The sequence below is a fragment of the Rhinoraja longicauda genome, chromosome 28 (assembly GCF_053455715.1).
Source record: "Rhinoraja longicauda isolate Sanriku21f chromosome 28, sRhiLon1.1, whole genome shotgun sequence".
In the NCBI taxonomy this organism is placed as follows: domain Eukaryota; kingdom Metazoa; phylum Chordata; class Chondrichthyes; order Rajiformes; family Arhynchobatidae; genus Rhinoraja; species Rhinoraja longicauda.
The window spans coordinates 26744629-26765552 of NC_135980.1; the positions used below are offsets into that span (position 1 = coordinate 26744629).

General features: G+C 53.0%; 1 protein-coding gene across 4 annotated transcripts in view; it reads right to left on the reverse strand.

Annotated features, from left to right (window-relative positions):
• The window catches only part of LOC144607057 (F-BAR domain only protein 2-like), a 73697-nt gene that overhangs the window by 18564 nt on the left and 34209 nt on the right, over positions 1-20924 (reverse strand). For 3 of the 4 annotated variants that reach the window (XM_078423629.1, XM_078423628.1, XM_078423631.1), the window contains 12 exons: positions 19116-19214; positions 17233-17329; positions 14806-14850; positions 13461-13533; positions 12376-12400; positions 10499-10558; positions 9081-9257; positions 8283-8307; positions 7913-7975; positions 4968-5019; positions 3111-3202; positions 741-1163 (listed from right to left, as the gene is read on the reverse strand). In XM_078423629.1, coding sequence (XP_078279755.1) covers positions 741-1163; positions 3111-3202; positions 4968-5019; positions 7913-7975; positions 8283-8307; positions 9081-9257; positions 10499-10558; positions 12376-12400; positions 13461-13533; positions 14806-14850; positions 17233-17329; positions 19116-19214 — 1231 coding nt within the window. The remainder of the gene's footprint in view (positions 1-740; positions 1164-3110; positions 3203-4967; positions 5020-7912; positions 7976-8282; positions 8308-9080; positions 9258-10498; positions 10559-12375; positions 12401-13460; positions 13534-14805; positions 14851-17232; positions 17330-19115; positions 19215-20924) is intronic. The other variant, XM_078423630.1, reaches the window with a different exon arrangement.

Sequence of the window (20924 nt, forward strand, 5' to 3'; positions counted from 1 at the left end):
CAATGTTTACATTTACCAAGCCAATTAGTCTACAAACCTCTTTGGAGTGTGGGAAGAATCGTGGAGAAAACTCACGCCGGTCACGGGGAGAACGTGCAAACTCTGTACAGACGGCGCCCGTAGTCGGGATGGAACCCAGGTCTCCGGCGCTGCATTCGCTGTAAGGCAGCAACTCTACCGCTGCGCCACCGTGACCGCCCTTAACCTGCACAGCCACTGCCTTGTGGACATATGACAGAGCAGTACAGAGAGTGAGAGGTTTACTCTGTATTTACCCACGTTGCCATTGCCCTGGGAGTGTTTGATGGCACAGTGTTAAGGGCGATTTAACCCACTTGTCATTGCCACGGTTGCATCTGACTGTGCAGTAGGGTGGTCCAGTGGTAGAGTTGCTGCCTCACAGCGCCAGAGACACTGGTTCGATCCTGACCGGGGGTGCTGTCTGTGCGGAGTTCGTACGTTCTCCCCGTGACCGCGTGGGTTTTCTCTGGTGGCTCCGGTTTCCTCCCCACACTCCAAAGACGCACAGGTTAGTCGGTTAATTGGCTTCGGTATAAATTGCAGGCAATGGTATAAATAGTGAGAGCAGGCAATGGTATAAATTCGGTGAACATTGTCCTTGTTTGTGTGTAGGGTGGTGTTAATGTGTGGGGATCGCGGGTCTGTGCGGACACAGAGGGCCGAAGGGCCATGATGTCTCTCCGGACGAAACTGAACTTAAAAAGTAGAAAAAGCGATACCTGCAGCAGGTGGAGCGTTGGCGGCAGCCAGTGTTTGCAGGCCGAGTGCGGGGAGTTCCGTCGTCGTACGAGGTTCTGCGGGGGACCGCTGCCAGTCGGAGGTTGGGTTACAGCTCCTCTCCGGGCCCAGCGCACGATTGGCGGCGGTGAAGCCGTCGGCAGACTTGCGGCCGCAGGCGGCGTGAGGGAGAGCGTGAGGGAGCGCGTCGTCGAAGGACGGCGAGAAGCTCCTGCTGAGGGAGAGGGAGACGGGTGGCGTGACGGCCTGAGGGGTCCAAGGCCTGGACTCGGGGGAGGGAGAGGAGCCCTCCGTGGTCGGCAGGGACGGGGAGTCCAGGCCCGAATCCTCGACAATCTCCAGAGCGCTGGAGCCAGACGGAGGGCTGAGAGACAGGGGGTTCACGTTGCCTTGGTTACACCCGGCTGTGGGAGAGGGGGGGGAAAGAGGGGGGGAGAGAGGGGGGGAGGAGAGGGGGGAGGAGAGGGGGAGAGAGGGAGGGGGAGAGAGGGGGGAGAGAGGGAGGGGGGAGAGAGGGGGGGAGAGGGGAGGGGGGAGAGAGGGGGGGAGAGGGGAGGGGGAGAGAGGGGAGGGGCAGAGAGGGGAGGGGGAGAGAGGGGAGGGGGAGAGAGGGGAGGGGGAGAGAGGGGAGAGAGGGGAGGGGGAGAGAGGGGAGGGGAGAGAGGGGAGGGGGAGAGAGGGGAGGGGAGGGAGGGGAGAGAGGGGAGGGAGAGGGGGGGAGAGAGGGGGAGAAGGGGGGGAGAGAGGGGGAAGAGAGGGGAGGGGAGGGGAAGAGGGGGGAGAGGGAGGGGGAGAGGGGAGGAAGAGGGGGGAAAGAGGGGGGGAGAGGGAGGGGAGAGGGGGGGAGAGGGGGGAGGGGGAGAGGGAGAGGGAGCAAATATATTTTAGTGAGAGCAGGCAATGGAATTTCAAACAAGATGGATCATAAGGTCATAAGTTCCAGGAGCAGAATTAGGCCATTTGGCCCATCAAGCCTACCCCGCCATTCAATCACGGCTGATCTATCTTCCCCTCTCACCCCATTCTCCTGCCTTCTCCCCATAACCTCTGACACCTGAACTAATCAAGAATCTATCTATCTCTGCCTTAAATATATAGAAACATAGAAAATAGGTGCAGGAGTAGGCCATTCGGCCCTTCGAGCCTGCACCGCCATTCAATATGATCATGGCTGATCATCCAGCTCAGTATCCTGTACCTGCCTTCTCTCCATACCCCCTGATCCCTTTAGCCACAAGGGCCACATCTAACTCCCTCTTAAATATAGCCAATGAACTGGCCTCAACTACCTTCTGTGGTAGAGAATTCCACAGACTCGCCACTCTCTGTGTGAAGAAATGCTTTCTTATCTCGGTCCTAAAAGACTTCCCCCTTATCCTTAAGCTGTGACCCCCTGGTTCTGGACTCCCCCAACATCGGGAACAATCTTCCCGCATCTAGCCTCTCCAACCCCTTAAGAATTTTATATGTTTCTATAAGACCCCCCCTCAGTCTTCTAAATTCCAGCGAGTACAAGCCCAGTCTATCCAGTCTTTCCTCATATGAAAGTCCCGCCATCCCAGGGATCAATCTGGTGAACCTTCTCTGTACTCCCTCTAAGGCAAGAACGTCTTTCCTCAGATTAGGAGAACAAAACTGCACACAATACTCCAGGTGCGGTCTCACCAAGGCCCTGTACAACTGCAGCAGAACCTCCCTGCTCCTAAACTCAAATCCTCTTGCTATGAATGCCAACATACCATTCGCTTTCTTCACTGCCTGCTGCACCTGCACGCTTGCTTTCAATGACTGGTGCACCATGACACCCAGGTCACGTTGCATTGGCTTGGTACTAGATACTAGAGGAGCAAGATGAACCGCTCCGTCAAAATCGCATATACTGAAGTGTAGTGCGCAAAGGAGCGTAACGTCCGCCATTTTAGTAAGCAAGACCCACCGTTCGCTCTGCCTCTCGCAGTGTAATCAGTGTTTTGGGGGAACAGTTTGTGTGATGATACCATAAAAATGCAGAATATATCTCATCTATCAATTCACAGATTTTTGTTATTTTTCTTTTTAAATGCTTCTGTAAGTTTCTGCCGACTAAAATGGCGCCGTGACATGCTACGGTTTTTAGGGTCGAGTGGTCTATCTTGCTCTGCTCTAGTATCTTTGGGTATATCTTGGCTTTGCAGACCTTGGGCATGCAAAACAAAGAATGTCACTGTGTCTTGTCACATGTGACAATAAAGTTTCATTCATTCATTCATTCATTCATTCATTCATTCATTCATTCATTTTTTCATTGATTGATTGATTCATTCATTCGTTCAACTCGACAGCTGACGGGAACAAAGCTGACGGGAACAAACCTGGGAGATTGAACTTGTCAAACATGGCTTCTGCTGATGCCCCAAAGAGCGGGTCCAGAAAGGTGATGCCATTCTGGGAGATGGTGGGTCGGCTGAGGAGAGAAAACCACAACAACAACAAAATAACTGAGGTAAAATAGTCCAGGGAGTTCCAGCACAAGTGAGAGGATGAGCCTTCATTAAATTGAGAAATGGCGACGGACTTTCAATCATTGGAGGATTTGGGAGGTTACGAGGGGAGAGAATGCAGGGACCATTGCAATGCTTAAGAAACACTTGGACGCATACATGGTTAGGACAGGTTTATAGACAATAGACAATAGATGCAGGAGGAGGCCATTCGGCCCTTCGAGCCAGCACTGCCATTCAATGTGAACATGGCTGATCATTCTCAATCAGTACCCCGTTCCTGCCTTCTCCCCATACCCACTGACTCCGCTATCCTTAAGAGCTCTATCCAGCTCTCTCTTGAATGCATTTAATGCATTTTAAAGGGATATATGGGTCAAACGCAGGTAGGTGGGACTAGAGTGGATGGGACACGTTGGTCGGAGTGGGCAAGTTGGGCCGAAGGGCCTGTTTCCACACTGTGTGCCTCTATGAGAAGGAAAAGGGACGGAGAAGAGGAGAAGATGGATCGGGGGCGGGGTGGGGAGAAGTGGTCGGAGTGAAGGGGACGACCATCTGCGCAGCGGAACGATCGTTAGGCCGCGTCTATCCCCCCCGGTAACAGGCCCGGCTCGCTCGGCACGGAACCAGTAGAGGGAGCCACCGAGCCCGGCTCCCGCTCGTACCAGAGGGGCGGAGAGCGGAGAGAGTTGGTGACGGCGGATGCAAGAACAAAGGGCCGGTAAGGGGACCTGGGGTCTCGCCTTCCGTGCCCTCAAGGCCGGCTGCGGGAGGCCCCCCCCCCCCGGGGGTACAAAAGCTGAAGGTGGCCGGGCGAGGAGAGGGACGACGGTTCACTGGACGATCTGGACGGGGGCTACGGCTGGAGGCCCCGTCGCCAGGACAACGGGGCCCTTATGGCCAGCTGCAGCCTGCACTTTGGTCTCAGTGGGCTATTTCTATACACTTTGGACTTAATCTGGGATGGTGCTTATGTATAGTAATAATCCAGTGAACTGCATGCACAAGAAGAGTTTCTCTGTACCTCGGTACATGTGATCATAAACAACCTTTGTGCATTGAGCAGGAGAATGGCGGGGGTGGAGGGATGAACAGAGATGGGGAGGGGTTGTCCACAGTGTGTAGGAGTGACTAACTGGCACGTCAGGCTCTCGTCTGTGGCCCTCGTCTCCCATCATCATCATGGAGAAATCCTGGAATCGGGACACCAAGACCACAAGTGTAGGAAGGAACTGCAGATGCTGGTTTACACCGAAGATAGACACAAAATGCTGGAGTAACTCAGCGGGACAGGCAGCATCTCTGGAGAGAAGGAATGGGTGACGTTTCAGGTCGAGACCCTTCTCTGGAGAGAAGGAATGGAAGGAGAGGAGACCCTTCTCGTCCCCGAAACGTCACCTGTTCCTTCTCTCCAGAGACGCTGCCTGTCCCGCTGAGTTACTCCAGCATTTTGTGTCTATCACCGGCGCAGCGGTAGAGTTGCTGCCTCGCGGCGCCAGGTTCGATCCTGACTGCGGGCGCCGTCTGTACGGAGTTTGTACGTTCTCCCTGTGACCTGCGTGGGTTTTCTCCGTGTGCTCCGGTTTCCTCCCACACTCCAAAGACGTACAGGTTTGCAGGCTAATTGCCTTGGTAGAAATGTCCCAAGTGTGTAAACTAAACTTCCAAAGGCTCCACTTATTTTGCACTCACCCCAAAGTTTCTGCCTGTCCCGGGGGTTTTACGTACCTGTTGAGCTCGGAGCTTGGAGCGGCGAACTGGTATGCTGTCATCTCCACACCTACGACAAACACAGAAAGCAAAGGTTCAAAATGTAGAGGCAAAGAACTGCCGATGCTGGTTTGCGCCAAAGATAGACAATAGACAATAGACAATAGGTGCAGGAGGAGGCCATTCGGCCCTTCGAGCCAGCACCGCCATTCAATGTGATCATGGCTGATCATTCTCAATCAGTACCCCGTTCCTGCCTTCTCCCCATACCCCCTGACTCCGCTATCCTTAAGAGCTCTATCCAGCTCTCTCTTGAATGCATTCAGAGAATTGGCCTCCACTGCCTTCTGAGGCAGAGAATTCCACAGATTCACAACTCTCTGACAGAAAAAGTTTTTCCTCATCTCAGTTCTAAATGGCCTACCCCTTATTCTTAAACTGTGGCCCCTTGTTCTGGACTCCCCCAACATTGGGAACATGTTACCTGCCTCTAATGTGTCCGACCCCTTAATAATCTTATACGTTTCGATAAGATCTCCTCTCATCCTTCTAAATTCCAGTGTATACAAGCCTAGTCGCTCCAGTCTTTCCACATATGACAATCCCGCCATTCCGGGAATTAACCTAGTAAACCTACGCAGAAAGACACAATGTGCTGGAGTAACCCACAAAATGAAGGAATGGGTGACGTTTCGGGTCAACACCCTTCGTCAGACTGAGAGTCAGGGGAGAGGGAGACTAGAACGGCAGATCAAAGCAGATGATTAGGAAATGTCGAATGGTTCATTGTTAGCTGAGGGAAGGTGACAATGTGGCATAGAATCAGTAAAATCAGTAAAAGTTGTTAGACTGTCATGGGCCTCCAGTGCCATAGTGAGGCCCACCGGAAATTGGAGGAACAGCACCTCATATTTCGCCTGGGCAGCTTGCAGCCCAGCAGTATGAACATCGACTTCTCCAACTTTAGATAGTTCCTCTGTCCCTCCCTTCAACTCCCCCTTATCAGATCTCCCTCTATCTTCCTGTCTCCACCTATATCCTTCCTTTGTCCCGCCCCCCTGACATCAGTCTGAAGAAGGGTCTCGACCCGAAACGTCGCCCATTCCTTCTCTCCTGAGATGCTGCCCGACCCGCTGAGTTACTCCAGCACTATGCGTCTATCTCTGTTCAAAATGTAATGGTCCCGGGACAGTGAGAGCAAAAGGAGGGGTGGGGGGGGGGGGGGGGGGGAGGAAGGGGGAGCTCCCACCATCTGACAACTCAGTAAACCTGAGTGAACACATTGTTCTGGAGAGAGTTACCAAGGTCAGTGAGCAGATCAGTGGGCGTACAAGTCAAACAATCAGAGCGGGGTCGGGTGGAAGTGTCAGTCGTGACTGCCAGTGTACATTGTGTTTGGGGAAAAGTCACACACAACCGTTTACAGAGGTTTGACTTGTTGTGAATGAGAACAGCTTTGTTTAAAGATCATAAGAGTTTTGATGGCATGCAGTAGATGAAAATGATGCCGTTTAAAACACAACACCACAAACATGGATCAAGTACATTGTCAGGAAAGGTCAGCACTGACCCTATTTAATCAGGGCAGAGACACACACACACGCACACACGCACACACACACGCACACACGCACACACACACACACGCACGCACACACGCACACACGCACACGCGCATGCACACACGCACGCACATACACACGCACACACACGCGCGCACACGCACACACCCACACACACACACGCACACACGCACACACGCACGCACACACACGCACACACGCACACACACGCACACACACACGCACACACACACGCACACGCGCACGCACGCACCACGCACGCACGCACACACACGCACGCACACACGCGCACACACGCACACACACGCGCGGACACGCAAACACGCGCACACACGCGCACACACACGCACACGCACACACACGCACACACACACACACGCACACACGCGCACACACACGTACACACACACACACACACACACACTCCAATTGCCTGCTAAGCGCAGTATTGGACACGCGACATAATCCAGTTAAATAGCAGAATTGAAATACAGACAGTTACTACTAGTACCGGCACGGTGGCGCAGCGGTAGAGTTGCTGCCTCACAGCGCCACAGACCCCAGCTCGATCTTGAGTAAGGGTGCTGCCTGTACGGAGTTTGTACGTACTCCCTGTGACCACGTGGGCTTTCTCTGGGTGCTCGGGTTTCTTCACATTCCAAAGACATGCAAGTTTGTAGTTTATTGGCTTCCATTAAAATTGTACCGAGCGTGTCGGGTGGAACTAGTGTTGTACGTGTGATCGCGGGTCAGTGCGGAATAGTGTGTAGGATAGTGCCACTGTGTGGGGTGGTCAGTGTGGAATAGTGTGTCGGATAGTGCCACTGTGTGGGGTGGTCAGTGTGGAATAGTGTGTAGGATAGTGCCACTGTGTGGGGTGGTCAGTGTGGAATAGTGTGTAGGATAGTGCCAGTGTGTGGGGCGATCACGGTTGGCGGGGACTTGGTGGGCCGATAGGTCCGTTCCCGTGCAGTATCTCCAACGTTGAAAGACTGGTCACAATAAGAGGTATTGAACTGAATCGAAAGATACAGCATGGAAACAGGCCCATCGGGTCCACGCCGACCACTGATTTACCCGTTCACATTAGTTCTATGTTCTTCGACTTCCATTTCCACACGCTAGGGGCGATTTACAAACGCTAATCAACCTACAATCCTGCACGTCTTTCGGATGCGAGGGAAAACCAGAGCAACAGGAGGAGACCCTTGCAGCCACATGGAGAACGTGCAAACTCCACGCTGACAGAACCCACGGTCAGAACCTCTGGCGCCGTGAGGCGGCATCATCTCTACCAGGTACTGAAAAGACCAACATTTCACTGAGTTAAAGGCAACTGGTGATCACACATCTTCCCCACTATTGAACGGGACACCTTACCTCGCGCATGAATTCCTTCGGAGATTCCATCGACCGACAGTGGGGCCAACTGGATGGCGTGTTCTGTGGGGCAATGGAGGGAGCGAGAAACAAAAAGCAACATTAGCGGGTGGGCAAGTATGGAAACAGGCATTTCTGCCCACTGAGCCTGCGATCACCCCATGTACTAGCATATCCCACACACTAGTCTGCACTGACCAGCGATTATCCTGTGTACTAGCATATCCTGGCCTAATTCTGCTCCTTGAACTTATGAACATATGAGCCAGTGAGCTCCCCATTTAATCTCCCTCTCTGTTCTTTCCCCAGGGTTCCTGCAGATTATTAAATACGAGAGGTAAAACAGTTCTGGAAGATTGACAATACTCACTGGTAGAATTCTTTTTGGTCAGAATCTGCAAAAGAGAGAAAAAGATGATCAGGTTTGGCCATTAAGTTCGCCACGAGAACCATGTTTCTTGGATCTCCACTGACCAATGGCGGCAGAGTGAGGCAGCGGGTAGAGCCGCTGCCTCAGAGCGCCAGAGGCCCAGGTTCCACCCTGACCTCGGGTGCTGTCTGTGTGGAGTTTACACGTTCTCAGTAAATCATAAATTATCCCTAGTGTGGAGGACTGTGTTAGTTGGTCAGTGCGAACTCGATGGGCCTAAAGGGCCTATTTCCCCACTGTATCTCTGAAGTCTAAAGAATTGTTCGCATCAACAAGTCCCTTCCATTGGCTCTAACCCAGGCATCCGGCAACCGAGCCATCCTCTCCCCAGCTAGAGAGCTACCCTGATTTTTTAGAGACACAGTATGGAAACAGGCCCTTCGGCCCGTCGAGTCCACGCCGTCCACCCACTCACACTAGTTCTATGTTATTCCACTTGTGCATCCACGCCTGACAAACTAGGGGCAATTGTAGAGGCCAATTAACCTACAAACCTGCACATCTTTGGAGTGTGGGTGGAAACCGGAGCACCTGGAGAAAACCCACGAGGTCACGGAGAGAACGTAAAAACTCCGTACAGACAGCGCCCGTAGTCAGGATCGAACCCGGATCTCTGGCGCTGTGAGGCGGCAACTCCACCGCTGCACCACCCGCTCCTAACGTCTACAACCCGCTACCCACTGACCCCCCCACCCCCCCCTCGCTCCCCCGTCCCCAGTGACAGCGGCCCTTGTCTACCATTGGGTTGGAGGAGAGGACAATGTTGCCGATCGAGGCCTTCAGCAGCTCCACGGAGGTCTCGGGGTCTCCGTTGCGGTCTTTGCCCGTGGCGGGTTTGATCTCCACGTGGAACCTGCGCGGCTCGTCCGAGTCGGAGTCTGAGTCGCTGGAGCAGCAGGCACGGTGACCCTTCTCATGTGCACCCAGGTCAAGGAGTTACAAACCGGATGGACCACCGGGCACGAACACCGCAACACCACCTTCACCGAGACCTACACCCCCACCTCCACGTCCACACAATACCCACCTCTCACTCCATCCCTTCATGCCCAGCGTGCCCCAACCACACCTTAGTGTCACTCTGGTCCAGACGCCCGCTCCCAGACGCCCCGCTCCCATACGCCCCAGCTCCCACACGCCCCAGCTCCCACACGCCCCAGCTCCCACACGCCCCAGCTCCCACACGCCCCAGCTCCCCCACGCCCCAGCTCCCACACGCCCCAGCTCCCACACGCCCCAGCTCCCACACGCCCCAGCTCTCACACGCCCCAGCTCCCAGACGTCCGCGCTCCCAGACGCCCCGACTACCAGACGCCCCGACTACCAGACGGCCATTCCCAGACGGCCATTCCCAGACGGCAGCTCCCAGACGGCACATCCCAGATACTAGCCAGAGAAGATGCCGAGGCACAGTCAGCTCCTGGGTCTCAAGATGTTCTCTTACACACAGGCTGCCTCCTCCTCCACCACTAACCCACTGGTTAGACTTCCCAAAAGGCAATACCTCGACTGGGAGTTAACTAAAGCAACGTTCCTCAAGGTTTCTACATCGGCGAGACCAAGCGCAGGCTCGGCGATCGTTTCTCTCAACAACTCCGCTCAGTCCATCTTAACCAACCTGATCTCCCGGTGGCTCAGCACTTCAACTCCCCCTCCCACTCCCAATCTGATCTTTCTGTCCTGGGCCTCCTCCATTGTCAGAGTGAGGCCCAGCGCAAATTGGAGGAACAGCGCCTCCTATTCCACTTGGGCAGCTTACACCCCAACGGTATGAACATTGACTCCTCTAACTTCAGATAGTCCCTGCTTTCCGTCTCTATCCCCTCCCCCTTCCCAGTTCTCCCACTAGTCTTCCTGTCTCTGACTACATCCTATCTTTATCCCGCCCCCTCCCCTGACATCCCCCTCCCCTGACATCCCCCTCCCCTGACATCCCCCTCCCCTGACTGAAGAAGGGTCTCGACCTGAAACGTCGCCCGTTCCTTCTCTCCAGAGATGCTGCCTGACCCGCTGAGTTACTCTGGCATTTTGTGATACCTTCGATACCTCAGATAGGTGAACAATGCAAGGGAGGGAGGTTTCCTGAGGGTTGTACTGAACAAACGAGGGTGCTGCAGAAAGGCAGGAGGACCAGCAGCTGATGAAGATGCAAGGATATTACTCTGGGCCACGTCACGTCTGATCGTGTAACCTTCTTCATCGACCTCTGGGGAATTCTGTAAGACAGTAAACGTCCAAAATAACCAAACACCATCGTCTCAACGTCACAGCCAGAGAGGCAGGTGAGCCCACACTGGGACCTACAATGGGCAACAGGATGGAATGGAACCCAATGGGCTGAAGTGACGCCATGGTGAAACGATGGTGGTGAAACCATGGTGGTGAAACCATGATGGTGAAGGCTACATCGGTGCCACAAAACCGTGGAGAATGAAGGGCCTTTAGTAGTAGCACAAATTTCAGCTTTATTCTCAAAAACAACTTGCTGAAATCCATCACGGCACCTCTGTCTCGTCTTCCACCAAGTCAGAGAGCCTTACAGCGTGGAAACAGGCCCTTCAGCCCAATTTGCTCGCACCGACCAACATGTCCCGTCTACACTAGTCCCACCTGCCTGCGTTTGGCCCATATCAGAAAGCCTTGGACAAGGTGCCACACGCGAGGCTGCTGAGCAAGATGAGACCCCACGGTATCGAAGGGCAGACATGAGCATGGGTAGCAGGTTGGCTGAAAATAACGAGTTGCAATAATGGGGGCTTTTTCTGGTTGGCTGCCAGTGACTAGCAGAGTTCCGCAGGGGTCGGTACTCTTCACGTTGTATATTAATGATTTGGACGAGGGGATCGAAGATTTGTGGCAAAGTTTGTGGATGATACGAAAATAGGTGGAGTTTAGAAGAATGAGGGGGGACCTCATTGAAACATACAGAATAGTGAACATGGAGAGAATGTTTCAACCAGTGGGAGAGTCGAGGATTAGAGGTCGCAGCGTCAGAATTAAAGGACGTTCTTTTAGGAAGAAGATGAGGAGAAATTTCTGTAGTCAGAGGGTGGTGAATCAGTGGACAATAGACAATAGACAATAGGTGCAGGAGGAGGCCATTTGGTCCTTCGAGCCAGCACCGCCATTTAATGTGATCATGGCTGATCATTCTCAATCAGTACCCCGTTCCTGCCTTCTCCCCATACCCCCTGACTCCGCTATCCTTAAGAGCTCTATCTAGCTCTCTCTTGAATGCATTCAGAGAATTGGCCTCCACTGCCTTCTGAGGCAGAGAATTCCACAGATTCACAACTCTCTGACTGAAAAAGTTTTTCCTCATCTCAGTTCTAAATGGCCCACCCCTTATTCTTAAACTGTGGCCCCTGGTTCTGGACTCCCCCAACATTGGGAACATGTTTCCTGCCTCTAAAGTGTCCAACCCCTTAATAATCTTATACGTTTCGATAAGATCTCCTCTCATCCTTCTAAATTCCAGTGTATACAAGCCTAGTCGCTCCAGTCTTTCAACATATGACAGTCCCGCCATTCCGGGAATTAACCTAGTAAACCTACGCTGCACGCCCTCAATAGCAAGAATATCCTTCCTCAAATTTGGAGACCAAAACTGCACACAGTACTCCAGGTGCGGTCTCACTAGGGCCCTGTACAACTGCAGAAGGACCTCTTTGCTCCTATACTCAACTCCTCTTGTTATGAAGGCCAACATTCCATTGGCTTTCTTCACTGCCTGCTGTACCTGCATGCTTCCTTTCAGTGACTGAAGCACTAGGACACCCAGATCTCGTTGTAATTTGCAACAGAAGGCTGTGGATGCTATCAATGGATAATTATAAGGTAGAGATGGATAGATTCTTGATTAGTACGGGTGTCAGGGGTTATGGGGAGAAGGCAGGAGAATGGGGATAGGAGGGAGAGATTGATCAGCCATGATTGAAGGCGGAGTAGACGATGGGCCGAATGGCCTAATTTTGCTCCCATCACTTATGAACTTATGCTAGAGAGAGGGCGAACGGAGAGAGCGAATACTCACAATGGAGTCAGCATCCGGAGAGCCCCTGGAACAAACCAGAGTTAGAGAAGGAAATCAGCGTTTGCAGAATGACAGATCGCAGTCAAGCCCACAAACCTTCTCTCCCACTGCATGAGCACCCCCGACAAAGAGGTGTGGGAGGTTTGTAGGTTACCTTGCTTGGTATCATTGTAAATTGTTCCTAGTGTGTGTAGTAGGGTGGTGTTAGTGTGCGGGGATCGCTGGTCGACGCAGACTCGGTGGGCCGATGGGCCTGTTTCCGCGCTGTATCTCTAAACTAAACCTGGGTTCGATGCTGACCCCGGGTGCTGTCTGTGTGGAGTTTGCACGTTCTTAAAGCTTGCAGCTTCAAGGAGGCGAGGACGAACTTCTTTAGTCAGAGGGTAGTTAATCTGTGGAACCCATTGCCACTGCCTCTGGCTGTGGAGGCCAAGTCAGTGGATATTTCTAAGGCAATAGATGGACAAATTCTTGATCTATCTCTATCTCCAGGTCCTTCAGGCCGGCCGACTTGGGGCTACTCACTATCCCGCGGTCTAGGCTTAAGCTCAGGGGTGACCGCGCTTTTGCGGTTGCAGCTCCTAGACTGTGGAACAGCATCCCTCTCCCCATCAGAACTGCCTCGTCCATCGACTCCTTTAAGTCCAGGCTCAAAACCTATTTCTACTCCCTAGCGTTTGAGGCCCTCTGAGGGGGCGCTGTGAACTGTTTATGTATGTGCTGTTATGTTTGTGTGCCATTGTATGTTCGTTTCTTAGTGCCTGAACTGATGTACAGCACTTTGGTCAACGTGGGTTGTTTTTAAATGTGCTATACAAATAAAATTGACTTGACTTGACTTGATTAGAACGGGTGTCAAGGGTTATGTGGAGAAGGTAGGAGAATGGGATTAGGAGGCAGAGGTCAGCCATGATTGAATGGCGGAGTGGACTCGATGGGCCGAATGGCCTAATTCTACCCCTATAACTTGTGAATTTAAACCTTTGATCAGGTGAAAGAGGGACTGGAGGTGGATCGAGCCCAAGCTTTCCACACACTGGGCTGTTATTAGATGGCGAGGAGAACGCAGCCAAAGAGCCACTCACGTGGAGTCTGTGTCCTTCTCTCTCTTGCTCAGGCCCGGGATCACGAAGGATTTCCTTTTGGTCTTCTTTGACGCTGTGTGTCGAGGGAGGAAAAAGAAAGAGGTGACATTCTTGGTAACCAGCGACTGGAGTAAGCAAAGTCCTCCACCATTTTGTACGCTGAAGGGCCGATCACAAACCGACCCCAGCTCCCCCACGCCCCACTCCAGCGGTCTCACACGCCTCACTCAAGCTGTCTCAAAGACTCCAGCACAGTGGCGGAGATGGCAGAGCTGCTGCATCACAGCGCCAGAGACCCGGGTTCGATCCCGACCACGGGCGCTGTCTGTGTGGAGTTTGTACGTTCTCCCCGTGACCTGCGTGAATTTTCTCCGGGTTCTCCGGTTTCCTCCCACACTCCAAAGACGAGCAGGTCTGTCGACTAATTGGCTTGGTATCATTGTAAATTGTCCTTAGTGTGTGCAGGATAGTGTTAGTGTGCGGGGATCGCTGGGCGGCACGGACTCGGTGGGCCGAAGGACCTGTTTCTGCGCTGTATCTCTAAACCAAATTAAACTAAACTCTGCCGCCAAATTTGTGCTGGGATAGACACAAAGTGTTGTGGTAACTCAGCGGGTCAGGCAGCATCTTTGGAGAAAGAGGATAGATGACGTTTCCGATCGGGACCCCTTGTCCTGACCTGAAATGTCATCACTTATCCACATTGTCCAGAGATGCTGCCTGACCCCCTGAGTTACTCCAGCACTTTGTGTCTGTCTTTGGTTTAAACCAGCGCCTGCAGTTCCTTCCTATCACAATCTGCGCTGGGATATTGGTTCTCTACCCTCCCTCTTTCAACCGATTTCAATCGGGAACGGGGGGGCAGGGAGAACATACAAACTCGGTACGGACTACAGGTGCTGTCTGTACGGAGTTTGTACGTTCTCCCTGTGACCTCGTGGGTTTTCTCAGGGACCCCCGGTTTCCTCCCACGCTCCAAAGACGTTATAGGTTTGTCGGTTAATTGGCTTCGGTTAAAAAAAAAATTGCAAATGGTCCCTAGTGTGTGGGACAGTGCTAGTGTGTACGGGGCGATGGCTGGTCGGCATGGACTCAGTGGGACAGTGCTAGTGTGTACGGGGCGATGGCTGGTCGGCACGGACTCAGTGGGACAGTGCTAGTGTGTACGGGGCGATGGCTGGTCGGCACGGACTCAGTGGGACAGTGCTAGTGTGTACGGGGCGATGGCTGGTCGGCACGGACTCAGTGGGACAGTGCTAGTGTGTACGGGGCGATGGCTGGATGGCACGGACTCGGTGGGCTGAAAGGCGGGCCTGTTCTCCAAACCAAACGTGACCACACTCACCTTCCAGCACCACCTCTGGGTTACACTCCTCAAATTCAACTGGCCCTGGAACGAGGATAAAGGCAGCCTTTACACTGGAGATCAGTTCTCACCACCACACCGAACAATTCCACCCCTCACCCCACGCCTACCTTCTCCCCAGGAAAAAAACCCAATCCATTGCTAATCTCCTTTAGTTTTAGCTTTTGTAGTTTGAGATACAGCATGGAAACAGGCCCTTCGGCCCATCGAGGCCAGGTCGACCAGTGATCTGGCTCTATCCCACATGCAAGGGACAATTTGCACGGGGCCAATTAACCGACAAACCTGCACGTCTTCGGAGTGTGGGTGGAAACCGGAGCGCCCGGAGAAAACTCCACGCGGTCAAGGGGGGGGGGGGGTGAACGTGCAAACTCTGTACAGACAGCACCTGTGGTCAGGATGGAACCCGGGTCCCTGGAGCCGAGAGGCAGCGACTCTGCCGCCGCCCCAGAGGGAGAGACCACGGAGAGACCACGGAGAGACCACGGAGAGGAGAGGGTTCACCGTTCACCTCCTCACTCTGAGGGCAGGGGTAGAGAGACAATCCAGAGAGTGGTGCAGCGGGTAGTGCCACCGCCTCACTGCGCCAGAGGCCCGGGCTCAGTCGCCAGACGTCAGAGGCGGCCAGATGCTGAGTCTGCACATTCTCCCTGTGACCTCGTGGGTTTCCTCCAGGTGCTCCGGCTTCCACCCACATCCCAAAGATTTATGGGTGTGTAGGTTGATCTATAAATGGCCCCCTAATGTGAAGGGAGAGTGGGATAACATAAAACCACTGTCAACCGGTGACTGGTGGCCAGTATGGACTCGTAGGTCATAGCAGCAGAATCAGGCCATTTGGCCCATCGAGCCTACTCCGCCACTTAATCATGGCTGATCGATCGCTCCCTCTCAACCCCATTCTCCTGCCCTCTCCCCTTGACACCCGTAGTAATCACGAATCTGTCAATCTCAGCTTTACAAAACACACCCACTGACTTGACTTTCACGGCAATGAGTCTGGGCCACAGATTGTGACTGAAGAAGGCATGAATCTCGGCCTGAGTCGGGCTACAATGTACAAGGTTGACTGGAACCCAGGATTACTGACAGACTGCATTGCCACGATGTTCTCCCAGTCACCCTTGAAACCTTTACCAATCACTCCGTGGGCCCCAAACAGCCCTCCCCAGCTTCTGCAGGTGTGCCACAGAAAGCATTTTATCGGGTGTCAGGGGTTTGTGGAGCGAAGGCAGGAGCATGGGCTTGTGAAGGAATGATAGATCAGCCACGATTGAATGGCAGAGTAGACCTGATGGGACGAATGGCCTCATTCTGCTGCTAGAACGTACAAACTTGATGGGCAGAAGGGCCTGCTTCTATGCTGTGCCCTTCACTCAATCAACAAAGAGCCTCTGCTTGGGTAGTGACGTTCCCAACATCCGCCTCCTCAGGCAGCAGCTGACACCACAGCGGTATGAACATTGACGTCTCTAACTTCAAGTAGCCCTTGCTTTCCCTCCCCCTCTCTCTCTCTCCATCCCTCCCCCATCCTAGTTCCCCGACTAGTTCTCCTGATTTGATATTACTGATTGTGTGTAAGAAAATAACTGCAGATGCTGGTACAAATCGAAGGTATTTATTCACAAAATGCTGGAGTAACTCAGCGGGTCAGGCAGCATCTCAGGAGAGAAGGAATGGGTGACGTTTCGGGTCGAGACCCTTCTTCAGACTGATGTCAGGGGGGGCGGGACAAAGGAAGGATATAGGTGGAGACAGGAAGATAGAGGGAGATCTGGGAAGGAGGAGGGGAAGAGAGGGACAGAGGAACTATCTAATCTTCATACCTGGGTATGAACCAACTTTACTTCTCCAACTTTAGATAGTTCCTCTGTCCCCAGCGGTATGAACATTGACATCTCCAACTTTAGATAGTTCCTCTGGAGAAGGGTCTCGACCCGAAACATCACCCATTCCTTCTTAATGATTGTGTGTCTCGTTGTCACCTTCCCCTCGGCTAGCAATGGTCCTTATCACCTTCTGCACTGATCTGTCGTTTTCACACCTCGCCCTTCCACATCTACCTCTAGACTCCCTCTCCTATGACATTCAGTGTGAAGAAGGGTCTTGACCCGCAACCTCGCCCGTTCCTTCTCTCCAGAGATGCTGCCTGACCTGCTGAGTTACTCCAGCGTTTTGTGTCTACCTTCAATGTTTCCTTTATCATCATAACTTTTTCCCCCCCATCTTTCATTCGTTCATTCTATATCTCTCTACATCACTGTCTATGTCTCTCGTTTCCCCTTTCCCCTGACTCCCAGTCTGAGGAAGGGTCTCGAACCGAAAACTCGCCCGTTCCTTCTCTCCAGAGATGCTGCCTGACCCGCCGCGCTGAGTGACTCCAGCGTTGTGTGTGTAGGGCAGTACCTGGCCTCTCTTTGCCTGTGGCCTTGGTCTGGGCATATTTCTGGATCAGGTCCTGCACTCGGATATTCTCAGCGTTCTGCTTAAACTCTTCGTGGACCTGAACGAGGAGAGACGAGCGTTAGAACGGACATCGAGCGCACCGTAGCATTCCTCAGCGTGGGCGGCTCGGCGGCGCAGCGGTAGAGTTGCAGCCTTGCGGCGTTAGCAGCGCCGGAGACCCGCGTTCCATCCCGACCACGGGGCGCTCCCCGTGACCTGCGTGGGTTTTCTCCGAGATCTTCGGTTTCCTCCAACACTCCGACGACGTACAGGGATGTGGGTTGTTTAGATTTAGATCTGGATTTAGAGATACAGCGCGGAAACAGGCCCCTCGGCCCACCGGGTCCGCGCCGCCCAGCGATCCCCGCACACTAACACTATCCTACACACACTAGGGACGATTTTTACATTTACCCAGTCAATTAACCTACATACCTGCACGTCTTTGGAGTGTGGGAGGAAACTGAAACCGTGTAGGAAAGAACTGCAGATGCTGGTTTAAAATCGAAGGTAGACACTAAGATGCTGGAGTAACTCAGCGGGTCAGGCAGCATCTCGGGAGAGAAGGAATGGGTGACGTTTCGGGACCCGAAACGTCACCCATTCCTTCTCTCCCGAGATGCTGCCTGACCCGCTGAGTTACTCCAGCATTTTGTGTCTACCAGTGACGTATAAGAAAATAACTGCAGATGTTGGTATAAATCGATTTATTCACAAAATGCTGGAGTAACTCAGCAGGTCAGGCAGCATCTCGGGAGAGAAGGAATGAGTGACGTTTCGGGTCGAGACCCTTCTTCAGACGTAGGTTAATTGGCTTGGCGTAAGTGTAAATTGTCCCGCGTGTGTGTAGGATAGTGTTAGTGTGCGGGGATCGCTGGCCGGTGTGGACTCGGTGGGCCGAAGGGCCTGTTTCCGCACCGTATCACTAAACTAAACACAACACTAACCATCCAGGGCTGTAGCTTCCACCATGGCACGGACTGGACAGTTGGCAAGAAGCAACACCACAGTTCCATGTTCCTCACCGATCCATCAGATCAAATTTAGTTTCAGAGATACAGCGTGGAAACAGGCCCTTCGGCCCACCGAGTCCGTGCTGACCAGCGATCCCCGCACACTAACACTATCCTACACACTAGGGACAATTTACCAAAGCCAATTAACCAACAAACCTGTACGTCCTTGGAGTGTGGGAGGAAACTCAGAGATTTGTGAATCTGTGGAACTCTCTGCCTCAGAAGGCAGTGGGGGCCACTTCTCTGGATGCATAGAAACATAGAAAATAGGTGCTGGAGGAGGCCATTCGGCCCTTCGAGCCAGCACCGCCATTCATTGTGATCATGGCTGATTGTCCCCAATCAGTAACCCATGCCTGCCTTCTCCCCATATCCCTCGATTCCACTAGCTCTATCTAACTCGCTTTCAAGAGAGAGCTAGATAGAGCTCTTAATGATAACAGAGTCAGGGGTTATGGGGAGAAGGCAGGAACGGGGTACTGATTGAGAATGATCAGCCATGATCACATTGAATGGCGGTGCTGGCTCGAAGGGCCGAATGGCCTCCTGCTGCACCTATTGTCTGTTGTCTATTGAAACTGGAGCACCCGGGGAAACCCCACGCAGGTCACGGGGAGAACGTACAAACTCCGTACAGACAGCACCCGCGGTCGGGATCGAACCCGGGACTTTGGCGCTGCGAGGCAGCAACTCTACCGCTGCGCCACCGTGCCGCCCCTTGCCGTCCGCGGTGCCCTGTCTAAGCCGGTCACATTTGCCCGCATCCGGCCCACATCTTTCATCGACACTTCCACAGGTCAGAGCGGAGGATGGAACCGGCGCACACACCTGACCCAATTGCACATGCGTGTCTTCGATGGAATTGGAGTAGGATTTGATCAACCCCTTCATCTGTCTCAGGTGGTTCTCCTCGATTCGCTGGAACTTCTGTCAAATTAGCAGATGGAAACGTCAGTGGTCAATACACAAGCGACAGGTTTATGAGCATCAGACCCAGTCCCTGAGCGCCCGGCCCCTCGGTAGCCCTGTCCCACCCCCCTCAGGTCTTGCCGTGGTGAAACAGCCCTACAAACATTCACAGAACACCCCCCCCTTCCCTCAACACCCTCTGTGGCAACTTGATCTCCCCTCAAAGGTGGCACGGTGGTGTCCTTGCGATCGAGGCAATGCAGCGTAGGTTCACCAGGTGAATCCCTGGGATGGAGGGACTGTCATATGGGGAAAGATTGGAAAGACTGGGCTTGTACTCACTGGAGTTTAGAAGGATGAGAGAGAATCTTACAGAGACGTATGAAATTATAAAAGGACCAGACAAGCTAGATGCAGGAAAAATGTTCCAAATGTTGGGCGAGTCCAGAACCAGGGGGCCACACAGTCTAAGAATAAAGGGGAGGCCATTTAAAACTGAGGCGAGAAGAAACTTTTTCACCCAGAGAGTTATGAATTTGTGGAATTCTCTGCCACAGAAGGCAGTGGAGGCCGATTCACTGGATGAATTTAAAAGAGAGTTAGATAGAGCTCTAGGGGCTAGTGGAATCAAGGGATATGGGGAGAAGGCCGGCACGGGTTACTGATTGTGGATGATCAGCCATGATCACAATGAATGGCGGTGCTGGCTCGAAGGGCCGAATGGCCTCCTCCTGCACCTATTTTCAATGTTTCTATGTAATATTTCCACGTCCTTCACTGTGATATTTCCATTTAACCACAGCCCACCCAACACTGCACCACCCCACACAATAACACTCACTGATACATCCCACACTGCATTGTAACACTAGTACATCCCACAATCTTCACCGTATCACACGTGTTAGGCTCGTATTTTCCTGTGGCGCAGCGGTAGAGTCGCTGCCTCACGGCGCCAGAGACCCGGCTTCGATCCTGAGCACGGCCGCTGTCTGTACGGAGTTTGCACGTTCTCCCCGTGACCTGCGTGGCTTATCTCCGGGAGCTCCGGTCTCCCCCCACTCTCGAAAGACGCGCAGGTTCGTCGGCTAATCGGCTTGGTGCAAATGTAAATCGTCCCGAGCGTGTGTGGGGTCGGGTTATAGCGCACGGGGGGTCGCTGGTCGGAGCGGAGTTGCTGGGGGCTGAAGGGCCTGTTTCCATGCTGTGTCTCTAAACTAACCTCTAACGAGCTTTGTTATGGGCCTCCACGCGAATAACTAAACTCCCCTGAGCGATGCACATGGGCTTCTCTGCTGGTTAACTCTAGTGCCCGTTGGGCTCCACGATGAGATTCCACTGCTGGGGACAAGGCACAAGGACAGTCTAGGTCCTCTCCCTCTCGAAGGGCCGAATGGCCTCCTCCTGCACCTATTTTCTATTCATTTTCCCTTCTTTAGAAGGACTTTTTCCGGTATTTGCATTTTACAGTGTACCAAGAAGGTACAAAGGCTCTCAATAGTCACATTACACCAGGCTGTGTAGGAAAATAACTGCAGATGCTGGAATGAATTAATGAATTATACTTTTTTACTGTCAAAATGCTGGAGTAACTCAGCGGGTCAGGCAGCATCTCGGGAGAGAAGGAATGGGCGGCGTTTCGGGTCGAGACCCTTCTTCAGACTTCTTCTCAGTCTGAAGAAGGGTCTCGACCCGAAACGTCACTCATTCCTTCTCTCCCGAGGTGCT